Source organism: Orbicella franksi, chromosome 6, assembly GCF_964199315.1.
Source record: "Orbicella franksi chromosome 6, jaOrbFran1.1, whole genome shotgun sequence".
Lineage (NCBI taxonomy): Eukaryota > Metazoa > Cnidaria > Anthozoa > Scleractinia > Merulinidae > Orbicella > Orbicella franksi.
In genome coordinates this window covers 1,355,701-1,371,831 of record NC_138150.1, presented here as the reverse complement: position 1 = coordinate 1,371,831, position 16,131 = coordinate 1,355,701, and the positions used below count along the sequence as shown (strand labels likewise).

Sequence of the window (16,131 nt, the reverse complement as noted above, 5' to 3'; positions counted from 1 at the left end):
TTTTTGGGCATTGTTTAGACAGTAAAGTTTTCTTTTCACCGTTTGTTTAGTTATTGAGCTATCTGACGTCAAATCAATGCCAGAAAACTAGTGACAATAAAGTCAAGATTTCTAAGAATATTTTCATCTGTCCGAAATAATAAAAGCTCAAACGCACCCAGAGCAACTAGTGCTAATGATACTGAAAGAATGGCGACTCAAGTTCTTTTCCTTTAAGTTGATTATACTCTTTTATGTCTGGAATGTGCACCAAATACATTTCTTGATGAATTGTATGTTTGTCTACATTTTGAAACTATCAAGTGTAAAGTAGAAAGTTTTTGTTGGACAATGTAAAACTGTTCAATCCAAAGGTGCTGGTTTGATGAGATGCGCTCCGTTTGAAAATCAAAGTTATATTAACTTGTGTTACACCCGAAACAGCAACTTGAGAGGGAAGTCTTTATAAAGCAAGTCGCTACTTATATTAAAGCGGATGTAAATTCCATAATTTAAAGTTCCTGCTGATAGTTTCGAGCAAACATTAAACAAGCGCATGAGAAATCTTTCGTTAGCTTTTCAACAGTAATTACACAGAAAATTACTTTTTTCAAATTAAAACGGTCTAAGTCGTTGAGTTATTCAAACTCACTAACTAAATGAGATCAGACTGGTGGAACTCGAAATTTTCTCGGAGCCATGCTGACTTCTTTTTTCGTGACAAGGCATATTTCGCTCTTTTCTTTCATACTGTTGCCACTCGAATCACAATTACCTCACTAATGCGGAAAATACCGATAACACGCCTAAGCAAGTTTATGTTGCATATAAGCAGCTTATGAACACAATCGCAAGCAGGCCTCTGAAGTATTTCTTCCGACAGGACAGAAATACAAGTCAAAGCACAGGGAAGCAGTCAAGGATCGCTAAAATTAAACCAAGCTAACATGGCGGCATCATCACGTACATGTCCCGCTCTTCCGGCGTCCTTTTACAAAGACTTTGGAATTAATGAAGAAGTTTTCCAGAAAGCTTTTGACTATCTTAATGACGGAACCTTTCAATTGAAACCGGAATGGTCGCTAGCCTTCACTCATGCAGTTTTAACTACCGGCGATCGTGCAACGAATATCGCGATACCACGACAAACTGGAAGTGCTGGTGAACTGTGGAACAAGTGCACCGGACATTCTGTCACCGAAGAGGAATGCTGTGTTTACAACTGCCCCAACGAAAAATGTCGTCCCGGTCCAGAATGTAAACCTCAACAGGCGCGCGCTACAGCACATGTTTACTGCCGGTCACAGACGCCACATCATGACATTCGCTATATGATACTAATCCCAACGTGCGGTTGCTGCAATCACGCGAGACAAGCTGCGAAAAGCGAGACTAACTTTCCGCCAACTGATCAAGACGCGCACATATTGTACACAATTACTGGCGCCCGGATGATCTTCATCGAAGTCAGCGGCCAAACAGTTGCAAAGAAAGGTGCCGGGAAGGGGACTGGACAAGGTGGAGGATACAAAGGTGCCTAGCCCCCCGGGCCACCCCAAGGAGCAAGTATAGTCGGCGAACCAGAGGCAACGAAAGGCGCAGGGAAGGGGACCGGAAAAGGCGGAGGGCCATACTGAGAAGGAGCGAGTAACATGCCCGACTAAAAAAACTGGCCGCACAAGGTGTTGTGTGTTGTGTGTAACCTATACGGACAGAATGCGTGTGAAATATTTTGCCAGAATGCTGAGCCATATAAATATTTAGTGGTACAGCAAACGTGATGGCTGTTATAGTTATAATAGTCAAGAGAGTGAAACATCCTATTCAATGTAATGTTTTGTTAGTAAAGCAATAAAATACGGCGTGAGATGTCAAGGTTGTTTGTATTACGCGTATGTACACTCAAGTATGTATTTCTTTACGTAGCAACCCATTTAACATACAGACACGGTTCAGAGAAGCCCCGACAAAGTTCCAATTTCAAACCTCGCTTGAACCGCAGTGCCTCCCTGGCCTGTGTTTATATAAATCGAAAACATTGTCCTCAGGGGGTGTGGGGACTAGTTTAGCTTAGAAAATGGCTAAGTCGGGATATTTTCTCGTTCTTTGGTCAAAATGTTCGTCCTAATATATATGCCGCTTCAGGGCTTTTTTTGTGCATCACTAAAATAACTCTATTGTTTTCAATTCTTTGTTAGACTACCATTAAAACTTTACAAGTGCTCTCTTCTTTATGTCAGCAGTGATTGTTTTCATTTCTGCCCGCGGACGCCAGTTACGGGTTACGGGCATGGTTTCTGTTAGGGGCTTGCATTGCGGGTTCAAGGTACGTTACCTAGCGCCTCTGTAATGCTGATCGTGTGGCATGGTGTACATCATGGTTTATCCCGTCGTTTATCACTACACTCATTATTGTCACGGTGTGTAGGTCCGAATACTATCGTTAAATAAATAAACAAATAAATAAATAAATAAATAAATAAATGTACTACAATTTTAGAAAGGAAGCCACATCAGGCTTAGCTGGTTTTCATGCAAGTCCCCTATCCTGGTCGAATTGGAATTTGGAGATGTTGGTTTTTGTGCATGGAGGGAAGGCTAGAAACAATAGTAAAGTCAACCCATACTGGTGGGAGGCGAGCTCTCTCAACACTGCGCCATCCCTGCTTCCCAAACGTTACGACATGAAAATTAGGGCGTATCGTCACGGGATGTTCTTGCAGCGGAAAGTCATTTGTTTCATTTCACAATTTGCACGTCATCTTATTTGAAACTCTTGAGATTATGATATTGTGACTTTGAGAGGCACATTTGACCACAAGAGATTTCCCCTACCAAACCCCCACACCCCTTTCCCCCACCCCCCCCCCCCCCGCCAAAGTAGGCAAATGAAAACTGTGAAACGAATATAATCCCAGGGCTTCAAAGTTTTCACTAATGCAAAAAATTAGTTTTATTCAGGCATTCTAAAAAATTACCCTAGGTGCATATTTTATGTGAGCTTAGAAAAAACAAGTACTCTTTCCAAAACTATTAGAAAACGATTATACAACTCCCCAACGAATAGGATTTTTCTACAAATTTCGCAAATTGTTTCTTTCGAGTTTCTAACTATTTGAAAATGACTAGAAAGACGCTTTAATGGCAAAATATTTGGCCCATAATAGGCCCTTGAAAGAGATATTAAAATTTGTAAGTATTCTATTAATACAGTATAAAATAGCCACAGATTCCTGAGGGTTTCTTTTTTATAGCTTGCGGCTCGGGTTTAATTCTCTACTAGAAAAATTACGACAAATATTATGAAGTATAAAGAGATAGAAAAGAAGGTTTCATTCCTTAAACGAGAATTTGATAAAACTATCAAGACCTTTAATTAGGTACTATTTTTAAACAAGGAGTAAGAAACGTCTGCAAGCTTCGAGTCAATCGAGCTCTTAGTTCCCTCCTAAACGAGCTATTAGGAAAGACATGTTGCTAGGGAGGAGGGCTGTTGTAAACCTCGTTCCCAGGGTCTCTCTTCTTTCCGCCCCCTGAAAGAAGAGAGACCCTGGGAACGAGGTTGCTGCCGACAAACCAATCGTGGTGAATACCTAATCCTACTGAGCAATTAGAAGGCGCTAATTAGTTTGTGTCCAGAAACGCTACGTTCTCCTTCTGTATTTTCCATCTTGTATCTTGTCGGACCAGTGTCTGTTCAATTATTGTCAGTTTCACAGACCGACGCATTCTTTGTTACAATGATTTAGCTGTGCCAGTGACATCTGTAGCTCCTAATTAATGAAAGATAAAAATAAATACAATTTCTCAGGTCCTTCTTCAAAACAACAACAGAAACACAGCTAAACTGATAATCAAGACAAGTGAACAGCAAAAACGAGACAGAAAAATGGCGGGCATCTAAGCAATAGAGCACTTTTCCTGTGTTTACATCGCCTCATCTAAACACGATGGGGCCTCGGGGAATTCGAGACAGTTATGCAAACCAGAGACGCAGTCACATGTTTGCATAACTGTCAGGAATTCTTCCAATCCCGCAAGTGTTAAGTATAGACTATGTATACACGGAGAACATGCTCTGTTGCTTTGATAAAATATTTCTCTAGAATATGCCCGAATCTAAAACGTCATAATCGTGTTTACATACTCTCATCTAAACACACCTATCAACCAATGAAAGCGTGCGTAGTAACTTAGATATTTTATAATCAATGATAGAAATCTGGACACAGTACCGCGCATGCATAACTAATTATTCTCGATCAAAATCCTTCCTTCACCATTATGGCATGCATCTCATTAATTAAACCCTCATGAACTACATAGCCAGCATCTCATCAAACCAGTCCTGGATTAAATTATTCAGCCGGTGTTTATGACTTCATTTAAAATCAGGTGGTTTGTATTCATCTGTCTTATACTACCGAGAGATACATCTTTTCCAAACCTTTTGCCTTCTTTATTATACATTAAAATATTGGTCATTGATCTCTTTCTGACGAATATTTAACCCGGTAATTTCCACTGCTTACCAGCTCGCAAGCGGTAGCTCGCATAGTGCCTTGATTATCTTTCATGAATTTCCAATTTCCATTCCTCAGTATGAGCTCGTCGTTGTTTGCTCTGACAACACGTCTGTATTTTAACTGTGGGTTTATGACATAAATTGACACAATTTAATGGTAATGATAAGGTAAGCTGCGGCCTAAGTTTAGGAACACAACGAGCCGCAGATTGTATAATTTACTGGTGCTGTCGTTTTCAATAATCCTGGTTCTATGGGATGAAGCGACAAGGAATAATGTTTGTTCTCCTGGATTGCATGCTAGGTTACCCTCTTCCCTTATGCATCGCCACCCCGCCCTCGCCCCTGCCCCAAATCGTTATGTCAGGATGCCCTAACAGGTGATCGCGATCCTTGCTCTAGATCAAGCCTGGTTCGCTGGATCCGCCCTTGAAATGAGCTCGAGGCATGGGTGCACGGTACTCAGTACATTTATCCTCCGCTCATGGCCTTGTGTCCCAGTCGAAACGATGAGGATAACTGTGACAGTGAACGGAAGATTCTGGTAGGCCGCGGAAACTTCCCTTAAAGACGTAAATCAGTTTTGTATGTCAACACCTCGAGGAGATTGATTCTAATTTACAAGACTGATAACCACAATGGAAGGAAATACTTACAGCTAAAATGACAATTATCAGAATGAGAATGGTGACAACTGCTCCAGCTAATATCGTCACGATGATCCATTTCTCGAGTTGATCAGATTCTGTTGAAATAACAGTAAATATATCCCAGTAGCCTCATTGTCAAAACTCTATGAGGTTCAAACAAAAACCAAGGATGTCAATCTCGGAACGCCTTGTTTACTCTTCTAGATATATCAGTATTACTAGTTAATATGGCTGAATATCGCGGCCTTTTGTAATCGTTTCCGTGAAAATAGGATTTGTAGAAAAAAAAGTTAAAAGACTTAAAAATGTTAAACAATAGGCCTCGTTATAACTCTAGCGGTCTTTTGGCCCAAATAAAATGTCACTCAGTTGTTTTCGTTTCTTTGTTATAAGGACCCCTTTGAAATGCCCACCGTAGTTCATCGATCCAATTAAATTTGGTGGCCCACAGATGGCTCTGGTAAACAAAGTTCTACTGTACATGTTACAAAGCACCTTTGTTACCTTTTTCTACAGCTCTCGTAGCTGGAATGTCTGTAGTAGACAACTCTATAATTTCCTCTATGTTGATATTCCCAATTAACACCACTCCAAGAGTTCCTGTGCTGTTCCCATCTATCAGAGCGGTAATTATGGCATCCTTTGTCGTATTGGAATTGTGCTCTACTAGAATGATAAACTCCACCACCACACTTCCATTTGATAGCCTTGTCACCTGAATACTTCGGAACCCGGGCAGTCGGGCATCACGGAAGAAAGATTCAACCGTGTCAGAAAAATTCGTAACAAAGACGCGGGATTCAGATGAATCCAGGTTACTGTAAGATGGTCGATAGCTCGCCTGCACTTTAACTGTGCTTTTATACTTTTTTGGAGGTGGTTTCTCTAAAAAGAGAAAAATACGACACAAGATTGTATTGAGGTTTTCATTTTACACAAGCACGTCTCCTTTGAATTGTCCAACAAGAAGTTAAGGTTTGATTAAAGTGTTTTATCTACTTCAAAAATCCACATTCGGACATACAAAATTATGAAAGATTAATGAATGCCTAGAAAAATGGAAGCTTGTCTATTTCTTACCGTTTTCGCATTTGTCGCCCTCATATTCCACTGCACATTCACAAGTGAACAAGTTTATTTGTTGCGCGCACGTTCCACCATTCCGGCATGGGTTTGGATGGCATTGATCAATTTCTAAACGTGTTACAAAAAGCAATATATTGGAAGATTTAAAAATTGTGTTCGGAAGTGGACAATGCAGGGCCCCTTGCAGCTACCGTTCACATGGTATTGGGATATGCGAAACAAAGCAATCTTGACCACCCAAGCTTTACTTCTGTTTGATTACTTCTGTTGCTCTCGCAGCATGGCACTGACATTTTGCATCATGTCAATGTTAGCTGCAAAGGACCCATTTAAGAGCAAATTTCCCTCTTTGTGACACAGATACCGTGGCTATTTGTTAAGCTGTTGCTGAAAATTAATCTAAATTTACCTCACTCTTACGCAAAGCCACTTTCTCTTATTGTTCGGTTCTTAAACACCATGACGTGCTATCACATTGGTCGAACGAAAATGAAATGGAAGTCGAATGTAACATGAGGTCAGAAAAATCATTGTAATAAAAGTATCTAGCGGATAGCCTTACCTGTGCAATCTACTCCAATATACCCCTTTGAACAAGACGATGAGGACGGCGTACTTGTAGTTGTCCCAACAGTCCAAGTCTTCATAGGAGAGAATTTCAGGGACGTTGAAAAGACCAAAAGGTAAGAAGATGTTGGTGTTAGTGTCTTCGGAGTCGCACTTCTAAATACGTCCGAAGAGGAACGAAATCCTAGTACCACTGCGGTTGTTCCTGGAGTTGTTGTTGCATAATTGGTTGCGGCATCAGATATTGCACTTGTAGGAGACGATATCGACTTCTCTGTCGATTTTGGTACATCCAATGTTGTCGTTCCGGCTTCACTCCTCGTAGCCTCATTTCTTTGAGTCAAAGAGAGAGCCACTGATGTTACTACTGTCCTCGTTACTGAATCACTTCTAGCAACCTCAGACATGTCACTTACAAAGAAAGACCTTGTTGGTGTCATTGCCCCGGTTGGCTCAATACTTAAAGAAGTTTCAGTAGTTGTTGTCAGTGAATCACTTAAAAAGGTCGCCTTAAATATCACACTTATAAAAGATGGCGTTTTTAGCATCACTGTCGTTGTTGGCTTATCACTTGTTGCAACACCACGTGTCACATCTAGAGAAGATCTTGCTGCTTGCATTGTCGCTGTTGGTTCATCATATGTCGTAATATTAGTTGTCCCGCTGGTAGACGATGTTGGTGTTGTCATTGTTGTTGTTGCCGCAGCACTTGTTTTAACGTTAGTTGTCACAGCGGTAAACGATGTTGATGATGTCATTGTCGCTTTTGTTTTAACACTTGTTGTGGCATTAGTTGTCACACTTGTAGACGATCTTGCTAGTGTTATTGTCGCTTTTGGTTCATCACTTGTTTTAACGCTAGTTGTCGCACTTGTAGACGATGTTTCTTTTCTCATTTTAGTTGTTGGTTCAGCATTTGTTGTAAACTTCGTTGTCACACTTCTAGGCGATGTCGCTGGTGTCATTGTTGTTTTTGGTTCAGTATTTGTTGTAACATTAGTTGTCACAGTGGTAGATGATGCTGCTGGTGTCATTCTCGCTGTTGGTTGAGCATTTGTTGTAACATTAGTTGTTACACTAATAGCCAATGTCGCTGGTGTCATTGTCCTTGTTGGTTCAGCACTTGTTGCAACATTAGTTGTCACACTTGTAGGAGATGTCGCTGGTGTTGTTGTTGTTGTTGGTTCAGCACTTCTTTTAACATTAGTTGTCACACTTGTAGACGATGTTGCTGGTGCCATTGTCGTTGTTGGTTCACAACTTGTTGCAACATTAGTTGTCACACTAGTAGCCGATGTCGTCGGTGTCATTGTTGTTGTTGTTGTTGTTGGTTCAGCAGTTGTTTTAACATTAGTTGTCACACTTGTAGGCGATGCCGGTGGTCTCATTGTTGTTGTTGGTTCAGCACTTCTTTTAACATTAGTTGTCACACTTCCAGACGATGTTGCTGGTGTCCTTGTCGCTGTTGGTTCAGCACTTGTTTTAACATTAGTTATCCCACTTGCAGGCGATGTCGCTGATGTCATTGTTGTTGTTGGTTCATCACTTGTTGTAACATTAGTTGTTTCACTTGTAGATGATGTCGCTTGTGTCATTGTTGTTGTTGGTTCAGCACTTGTTTTAACATTAGTTCTCATACTTGTAGACGATGTCGGTGGTGTCCTTGTTGTTTTTGGTTCAGCATTTGTCGTAACATTAGTTGTCACAGTGGAAGATGATGCTGCTGGTGTCATTATCGCTGTTGGTTGAGCACTTGTTGTAACATTAGTTGTTACACTTGCAGTCAATGTTGCTGGTGTCACTGTCCTTGTTGGTTGAGCACTTGTAGTAACATTAGTTGTCACACTTGCAGGCGATGTCGCTGATGTCATTGTTGCTGTTGGTTCATCACTTAGTGTAACATCATTTGTCACACTTGTAACCAATGTTGCTGGTGTCATTGTCCTTGTTGGTTTAGCACTTGTTGTAACATTAGTTGTCACACTTGTAGGCGATGCTGCTTGTGTTATTCTCGTTGTTGGTTCAGGAGTTGTTGTAACACTAGTTGTCCCACTAGTAGACGATTTCGCTGGTGTCACTGTTGTTGTTGGTTCAGCAGCTCTTGTAACATTAGTTGTCACACTTGTAGACGATGTCGCTAGTGTCATTGCTGTTGTTGGTTCATGACTTGTTGTAACATTAGTTGCCACACTTGTAGATGATGTCGCTGGAGTAATTGTTGTTCTTCGTTCAGCACTTATTGTAACATAAGTTGTCACACTGGTAGGCGATGTTGCTGGTGTCATTGTCGTTGTTGGCTCAGCAGTTGCTGTAACATTAGTTGTTACACTTCTAGACGATGTCGCTGGTATCATTGTTGGTGTTGGTTCAGAACTTGTTGTAACATTAGCTGTCACACTTGCAGACGGTGTCGCTGGTGTCATTTTCGTTGCTGGCTCAGCAGTTGGTGTAACATTAGTTGTTACACTCCCAGACGATGCCGCTGTTTTCATTGTCGCTGTTGCTCCAGCATTTGTTGAAAAATTAGTTGTTACACTTCTAGACGATGCCCCTGTTTTCATTGTCGCTGTTGCTTCAGAATTTGTTGTTACACTTGTAGGAGATGTTGCTGGTGTCATTGTTGTTGCTGGTTCAGCAGTTGTTTTAACAGTAGTTTTCACACTTGTAGGCGATGCCGCTAGAGTTGTTGTTGTTGTTGGTTTGGCAGTTGTTGTAACATAGGTTGTCACACTTGTAGGCGATGCCGCTGGTGTCATTGATGTTGTTGGTTCAGCACGTGTTGTAACATTAGTTTTCACACTTGTAGGGGATGTCGCTGTTGTCATTGTTGTTGCTGGTTCAGCAGTTGGTGTAACATTAGTTGTCACACCTGTAGGCAATGTCACTGTTGTTGTTGTTGTTATTGGTTTGGCACTTGTTGTAACATAGGCTGGCACACTTGTAGGCGATGCTGCTGGTGTAATTGTCGCTTTTGGTTCAGAACTTGTTGTAACCTTAGTTGTTACAATTGCAGACGATGTCGGTGTCATTGTCGTTGTTGCCTCAGCACTTATTGCAACATTAGTTGTCACAGTGGCAGATGATGTCGCTGCTGTCATTGTTGTTCTTCGTTCAGCACTTTTTGTAATATTAGTTGTCAAACTTGTATGCGATGTTGCTGGTGTCATTGTTGTAACATTAGTTTTCACAGTAGCAGATGATGTTGCTGGTATCATTGTTGCTGTTGGTTCAGCACTTGTTGTAATATTAGCTGTCACAGTTGCAGACGATGTCGCTGGTGTCATTTTCGTTGTTGGCTCAGCAGTTGCTGTAACATTAGTTGTTACACTTCTAGACGATGTCGCTGTCTTCATTGTCGCTGTTGCTTCAGCATTTGTTAAAACATTAGTTGTCCCACTTGTAGGCGAGGTCGCTGTTGTTGTTGTTATTGGTTTGGCAGTTGTTGTAACATAGGTTGCCACACTTGTAGGCGATGCCGCTGGTATGATTGTCGCTGTTGGTTCAGCACCTGTTTTAACATTATTTGTTACACTTGCAGACGATGTCACTGGTGTCATTGTCCTTGTTGGTTCAGCACTTGTTGTAACATTAGTTGTCACACTTGTAGGCGATGCCACTGGTGTGATTGTCGCTATTGGTTCAGCACTTGTTGTAACATTATTTGTTACACTTGCAGACAATGTCGCTGGTGTCATTGTCGTTCTTGCCACAGCACTTATTGTAACATTATTTTTCACAGTAGCAGATGATGTTGCTGGTGTCATTATCACTGTTGGTTCAGCACTTGTTGTAACATCAGTTGCCACACTTGTAGACGATGTCGCTGGTGTCATTGTTGTTGTTGGTTCAGCAATTGGCGAAGTATTAGTTGTTACACTTGTAGACGATGTTCCTTGTTTCATTATTGTTGTTGGTTCAGCAGTTTTTGTAACATTAGTTTTTACACTTGTAGACGATGTTGCTGCTGTCCTTGTTGTTGTTGGTTCAGCACTTGTTGTAACATTAGTTGCCACTCTTGTAGACGATGTCGTTGGTTTCATTGATGTTGTTTTTCCAACACTTGTTCTAACATTAGTTGTCACACTAGTAGACGATGTCGGTGGTGTCATTAATGTCGTTTGTTTAGCACTTGTAGGCGATGCTGCTGGTGTCATTGTCGCTTTTGGTTCAGAACTTGTTGTAACCTTAGTTGTTACAATTGCAGACGATGTCGGTGTCATTGTCGTTGTTGCCTCAGCACTTATTGCAACATTAGCTGTCACAGTGGCAGATGATGTCGCTGCTGTCATTGTTGTTCTTCGTTCAGCACTTTTTGTAATATTAGTTGTCAAACTTGTATGCGATGTTGCTGGTGTCATTGTTGTAACATTAGTTTTCACAGTAGCAGATGATGTTGCTGGTATCATTGTTGCTGTTGGTTCAGCACTTGTTGTAATATTAGCTGTCACAGTTGCAGACGATGTCGCTGGTGTCATTTTCGTTGTTGGCTCAGCAGTTGCTGTAACATTAGTTGTTACACTTCTAGACGATGTCGCTGTCTTCATTGTCGCTGTTGCTTCAGCATTTGTTAAAACATTAGTTGTCCCACTTGTAGGCGAGGTCGCTGTTGTTGTTGTTATTGGTTTGGCAGTTGTTGTAACATAGGTTGCCACACTTGTAGGCGATGCCGCTGGTATGATTGTCGCTGTTGGTTCAGCACCTGTTTTAACATTATTTGTTACACTTGCAGACGATGTCACTGGTGTCATTGTCCTTGTTGGTTCAGCACTTGTTGTAACATTAGTTGTCACACTTGTAGGCGATGCCACTGGTGTGATTGTCGCTATTGGTTCAGCACTTGTTGTAACATTATTTGTTACACTTGCAGACAATGTCGCTGGTGTCATTGTCGTTCTTGCCACAGCACTTATTGTAACATTATTTTTCACAGTAGCAGATGATGTTGCTGGTGTCATTATCACTGTTGGTTCAGCACTTGTTGTAACATCAGTTGCCACACTTGTAGACGATGTCGCTGGTGTCATTGTTGTTGTTGGTTCAGCAATTGGCGAAGTATTAGTTGTTACACTTGTAGACGATGTTCCTTGTTTCATTATTGTTGTTGGTTCAGCAGTTTTTGTAACATTAGTTTTTACACTTGTAGACGATGTTGCTGCTGTCCTTGTTGTTGTTGGTTCAGCACTTGTTGTAACATTAGTTGCCACTCTTGTAGACGATGTCGTTGGTTTCATTGATGTTGTTTTTCCAACACTTGTTCTAACATTAGTTGTCACACTAGTAGACGATGTCGGTGGTGTCATTAATGTCGTTTGTTTAGCACTTGTAGGCGATGCTGCTGGTGTCATTGTCGCTTTTGGTTCAGAACTTGTTGTAACCTTAGTTGTTACAATTGCAGACGATGTCGGTGTCATTGTCGTTGTTGCCTCAGCACTTATTGCAACATTAGCTGTCACAGTGGCAGATGATGTCGCTGCTGTCATTGTTGTTCTTCGTTCAGCACTTTTTGTAATATTAGTTGTCAAACTTGTATGCGATGTTGCTGGTGTCATTGTTGTAACATTAGTTTTCACAGTAGCAGATGATGTTGCTGGTATCATTGTTGCTGTTGGTTCAGCACTTGTTGTAATATTAGCTGTCACAGTTGCAGACGATGTCGCTGGTGTCATTTTCGTTGTTGGCTCAGCAGTTGCTGTAACATTAGTTGTTACACTTCTAGACGATGTCGCTGTCTTCATTGTCGCTGTTGCTTCAGCATTTGTTGAAACATTAGTTGTCCCACTTGTAGGCGAGGTCGCTGTTGTTGTTGTTATTGGTTTGGCAGTTGTTGTAACATAGGTTGCCACACTTGTAGATGATGTCGCTGGTATCATTGTTGTTGGTTCAGCACCTGTTGTAACATTAGTTGCTGCACTTGTATATAATGTTGCTGTTTTCATTGTCGTTATTAGTTCAGCAGTTGTTGTAACATTAGTTGTTACACTCGTAGACGATGTTGCTGGTATCATTCTTGTTGTTCTTTCAGGACTTGTTATAACATTGGTTGTCACTTTTGTAGGGGATGTCGTTGGTGTCATTGTCGTTGTTGATTTAACAGTTGCTGTAACATTAGTTGCTACACTTGTAGACGATGTTGGTGGTATCATAGTAGTTGTTGGTTCAGGACTTGTTGTAACATTAGTTGTCACACTTGAAGATGATATTGCTGGTGTCATTGTCGCTTCTGATGGACTTTGGATAACCATAATTAGTATGAATGCCTTGTAGAAACGTAGCGCAGGTGTCTGTCTTGGTGCCATGGGAACAGTTTTGCTTGCTTTGCTTGAAATCATTTTGCCATTGTCTGGTAGAAATATGAAGCGAAAGAAACCTGAAAAGCTAATTGAATGTATATTCTTTGAATCAGCTGTGATAGTTCTCTGAGGTTTCTATTTGTCTTATTTTAACTAACACTAATTTGTAGTTTGAGCTTTGCTTGTAATATATATAATTCACAATTGCATGATGTTTTGATAATTCTCGAGGTAGAAGGAGTTAGGTTTTCTTAAGAATTTCGTAGAAGAATTAATTGTAACCAATTTTGGAACGAGGCGTTGAACGGGGAAGTTAACAATGTCTCCACCATTCCGCTTGTTTACGACACGGAGTGTCTTTAAATTACTTTCGACCACTTCTTGTAGACACGTACCTCATATATTGATTGACCTCGTGCTCGAGCACGCCCTATAGTATTTCATTGTTAATCTACTTTTTCTCGGTGCATAAAAGTGACAACGAGAATGAATTTGGCACAAACCCCACATCGTGTTTGGCAAATTACTTAGTTCAATGATCCCGATATATCTGACTGTAGTTTGTTTGATACCTAACGCTCGTTTTGAAATGTACTATCAAGACCTTTAGCAAAACAATCTTGACTACGGTTCATTTACAAATGAAATCTCTTTAAACTAAAACCAGAGCTCGTTACTCTGATCACGGTATAAACGTTTCTCCTTAAGCTGAATAGAATTCTAATTTTTAGTCAAAGATCCCCATTCAATGGAAAAAAATCATATTTGGTATTGCAATTGAAAATGTTCCAAAGAAGATACAGATCGACCGCCAGACAATACGGCCTGAAACGTCAGCAACATGTGGCTAACTTGAGTATGGTATCATTCGAGGTATGATAAGGATCTCACCTCGAAATCCAAAAAAATTGCCAAAAGTTAAGCCGAATTATCATATTTTTTACTGATTTAGGAACTGGATATCAGTACTTACCACTCTGTGTTATAAAGGGAAATCTCATCTACATGGGAGCGGCCCCTGAAAAATAATCAGTGAAAATTTCGCTCTTTGAGCGAGATATGGAAATTATCAATGAAAAGTCATTTCCTAGAAAAGATAAATAACGACGCTTGGGATATTTGTGAAAACATTGATGAGCACAGTTGAAGACTTTGTGAACTTGCAGGTGTTTTTAAGTTGATTTTCAACACAGTTTCTTGGAAATTTGTTCAAGAAATGCAAATTTCGTTGACAACTCTGTTTGCTTTAAGTCTGTAACTGCAGGAAGCAGATCAAATCCTTCTTGAATTTTCTGCTTGGCGAGATTAAAGAAAATTTAGTCTCACTATGGACTGACATATGACTTAAAGAGTACCGCATGTTAATTATTTTTTCCGTACAGAAAGCCGCTTGACATTAGCCAGCAATTGAGAAACATCCCGTTACAAATTCGAGACGAAACAATGAAAATAACACTTTTTTGAAGAAGTGAAACAGGACCGACATTTTAAAGATGGAGTGCATTAGAAAACTGGAAGATAAGATTGTCAGTTTTACGGCTATATTTAGCCACATTCTGTCAGGCTAGTATATATTCAGATCGCCCAATACTTTAATCACTGTAGTCTGCTGAGAACTACTGTCACTTCCATACCGTTTATTTCTGGTGAGGAGCTGTCTTAATTTCAAAGACCGCGAAATAGTTCATTAATCACCAACTCTCTTGCTTGAAAACTCTGCCTTAACTCATAATCTAGCGGTTCTCAAAAAAAAAAAAAAAATTCAATCCCTTCGTATTAACCTCTCGACGTTTGTTGGTGGTCAAAAGAAGGACTTTCGCGCAAAGACTGCGTGCTGTGAGTGAGTGAGCGTTTAGTTTATCCCACAATTAAAGCCTGTTTAAACACGTCGCCAATTCAGTTCAAATTGACTCTTTCACATAGTAAAATCTCACCTAGTCTTTCAGAAACCAGTCATGGAATGAAATGAACTTTTTTATTTCTGCGAGCTAGAACACAGTAAACCACAAAATAGTTCTTGCAGTCTATTCCGTCAATAACGGTTTCTTAGCGACTATCATCTGCAAGAGCTCCGTAGAAGCAATGATCGCGACACTTTTAACCACCTGCGTGGATTTAAATAAATTTCATACCATAAGACATAACGCATAAATTCACGATGCCGCATGCAAGAATAAAACTAGGCCTAAAAAACATCTAAAAGAGAGCCATTGTGGCGAAAATCCTTCATAAACCTTCCTTTCAAGTAAACCTTCGATAGAAATGTTTTACTTTCTGTGCTTTGCTTTGTGGTTCTCCGAATATTAACTATGTCCGACTTCGGTTTTGCATAACAGTTATTCAGGAGTACTTAATGAACTTCGTCAAACTGTCTACACACCTGACTTTTTCGCATGAAACCCGGGGAAGAAACAAACAAACAAGTGAGAGTAACTTACCAAATTCGGAGACCGGAAGATCTGTTTGTTACAAAAACCGTTGGAGACACAACAAGCCTCGATTATCGTCTTCCCATATAATTTATGCCTGAAACTGGACACCCATATCTTTGTTTTCGCCTACGCATTAATTGAATGTGGAAAACAGTTTTATAGGCTGACAACTGTTCAAAAAATATGAATTTGTGGAGAGGAATGGAAACACAACCTCATTATCTAAGCGGAATTGAAGTGAGCTGAATTGCAATGACGTTTGCGTCAAAGCAGGTCATGAATTTTAAGAAAATTGGCAAGATGTTCTCATTTAATTACAAGCTGAATATATTTTGGATAATTACGAGTCAGTCGAAAAGCGTTTGTGGAAATGAAAGGAAACCTGAAAGATCTTATTATCTCAGTTTTAACTTCTACCAAACTTTTCGCAAAGTTCTTGCAACTTAACGAAACGAACAGGACAGGAAGTGTAGAATAAACTCTTAAATAAACTCTTAAATGATTATTTTTTCATTCCTATTTTCTAGTTTTCATGACACCATCATTAATTTCGCAGAATGTTACCCAGTTCCCCAGCTTTCTCAACCGGTAAGTCTTGCAAG

The 16,131-nt window shown here is 40.3% G+C and overlaps 4 protein-coding genes across 4 annotated transcripts in view; all 4 read right to left on the bottom strand.

The window, feature by feature from the left end:
* The window catches only part of LOC145489162 (uncharacterized), a 35,933-nt gene extending 20,161 nt beyond the window's left edge, over positions 1–15,772 (bottom strand). Inside the window, exons 1-2 of the mRNA XM_081468088.1 lie at positions 15,536–15,772; positions 14,071–14,115 (exon numbers count right to left, since the gene is read on the bottom strand). The gene's annotated coding sequence lies outside the window, so the exon portion shown is untranslated. The remainder of the gene's footprint in view (positions 1–14,070; positions 14,116–15,535) is intronic.
* Positions 2,848–10,191, bottom strand: LOC145489163 (uncharacterized). Its single transcript, XM_081468092.1, has 5 exons — positions 6,803–10,191; positions 5,659–6,039; positions 5,161–5,249; positions 4,512–4,625; positions 2,848–3,752 (listed from the first exon to the last, which is right to left on the bottom strand). Exons 1-5 carry the CDS (start codon positions 10,158–10,160, stop codon positions 3,693–3,695), a joined length of 4,002 nt encoding a protein of 1,333 aa, XP_081324218.1. The 5' UTR covers positions 10,161–10,191; the 3' UTR covers positions 2,848–3,692.
* On the bottom strand, positions 10,184–12,081 carry LOC145489459 (uncharacterized). Its single transcript, XM_081468434.1, has 2 exons — positions 10,266–12,081; positions 10,184–10,219 (listed from the first exon to the last, which is right to left on the bottom strand). The coding sequence occupies exons 1-2, from the start codon at positions 12,036–12,038 to the stop codon at positions 10,184–10,186; spliced, it is 1,809 nt and encodes a 602-aa protein (XP_081324560.1). The 5' UTR covers positions 12,039–12,081.
* On the bottom strand, positions 12,121–13,220 carry LOC145489457 (uncharacterized). The gene is made up of 2 exons (XM_081468431.1): positions 12,205–13,220; positions 12,121–12,157 (listed from the first exon to the last, which is right to left on the bottom strand). The coding sequence occupies exons 1-2, from the start codon at positions 13,134–13,136 to the stop codon at positions 12,121–12,123; spliced, it is 969 nt and encodes a 322-aa protein (XP_081324557.1). The 5' UTR covers positions 13,137–13,220.
* Positions 15,773–16,131: the final 359 nt, after the last annotated feature.

Excerpts from the sequence above, each read along its gene's own strand:
- LOC145489457 (XM_081468431.1), bottom strand. The coding sequence starts at position 13,136 with ATGATTTCAAGCAAAGCAAGCAAAACTGTTCCCATGGCACCAAGACAG. Across the intron at positions 12,158-12,204 it reads ACGACAATGACACCGACATC|CGACAATGACACCAGCAGCA; the intron begins GTCTGCAATTGT and ends CTGAACCAAAAG.
- LOC145489459 (XM_081468434.1), bottom strand. The coding sequence starts at position 12,038 with ATGAAACCAACGACATCGTCTACAAGAGTGGCAACTAATGTTACAACA. Across the intron at positions 10,220-10,265 it reads CGGCATCGCCTACAAGTGTG|CGACCTCGCCTACAAGTGGG; the intron begins GCAACCTATGTT and ends CAACAACAACAG.
- LOC145489163 (XM_081468092.1), bottom strand. The coding sequence starts at position 10,160 with ATGAAGACAGCGACATCGTCTAGAAGTGTAACAACTAATGTTACAGCA. Across the intron at positions 4,626-5,160 it reads TGATAATTGTCATTTTAGCT|TTAAAATACAGACGTGTTGT; the intron begins GTAAGTATTTCC and ends ATAAACCCACAG. Across the intron at positions 3,753-4,511 it reads GAGCTACCGCTTGCGAGCTG|GAGCTACAGATGTCACTGGC; the intron begins GTAAGCAGTGGA and ends TTCATTAATTAG.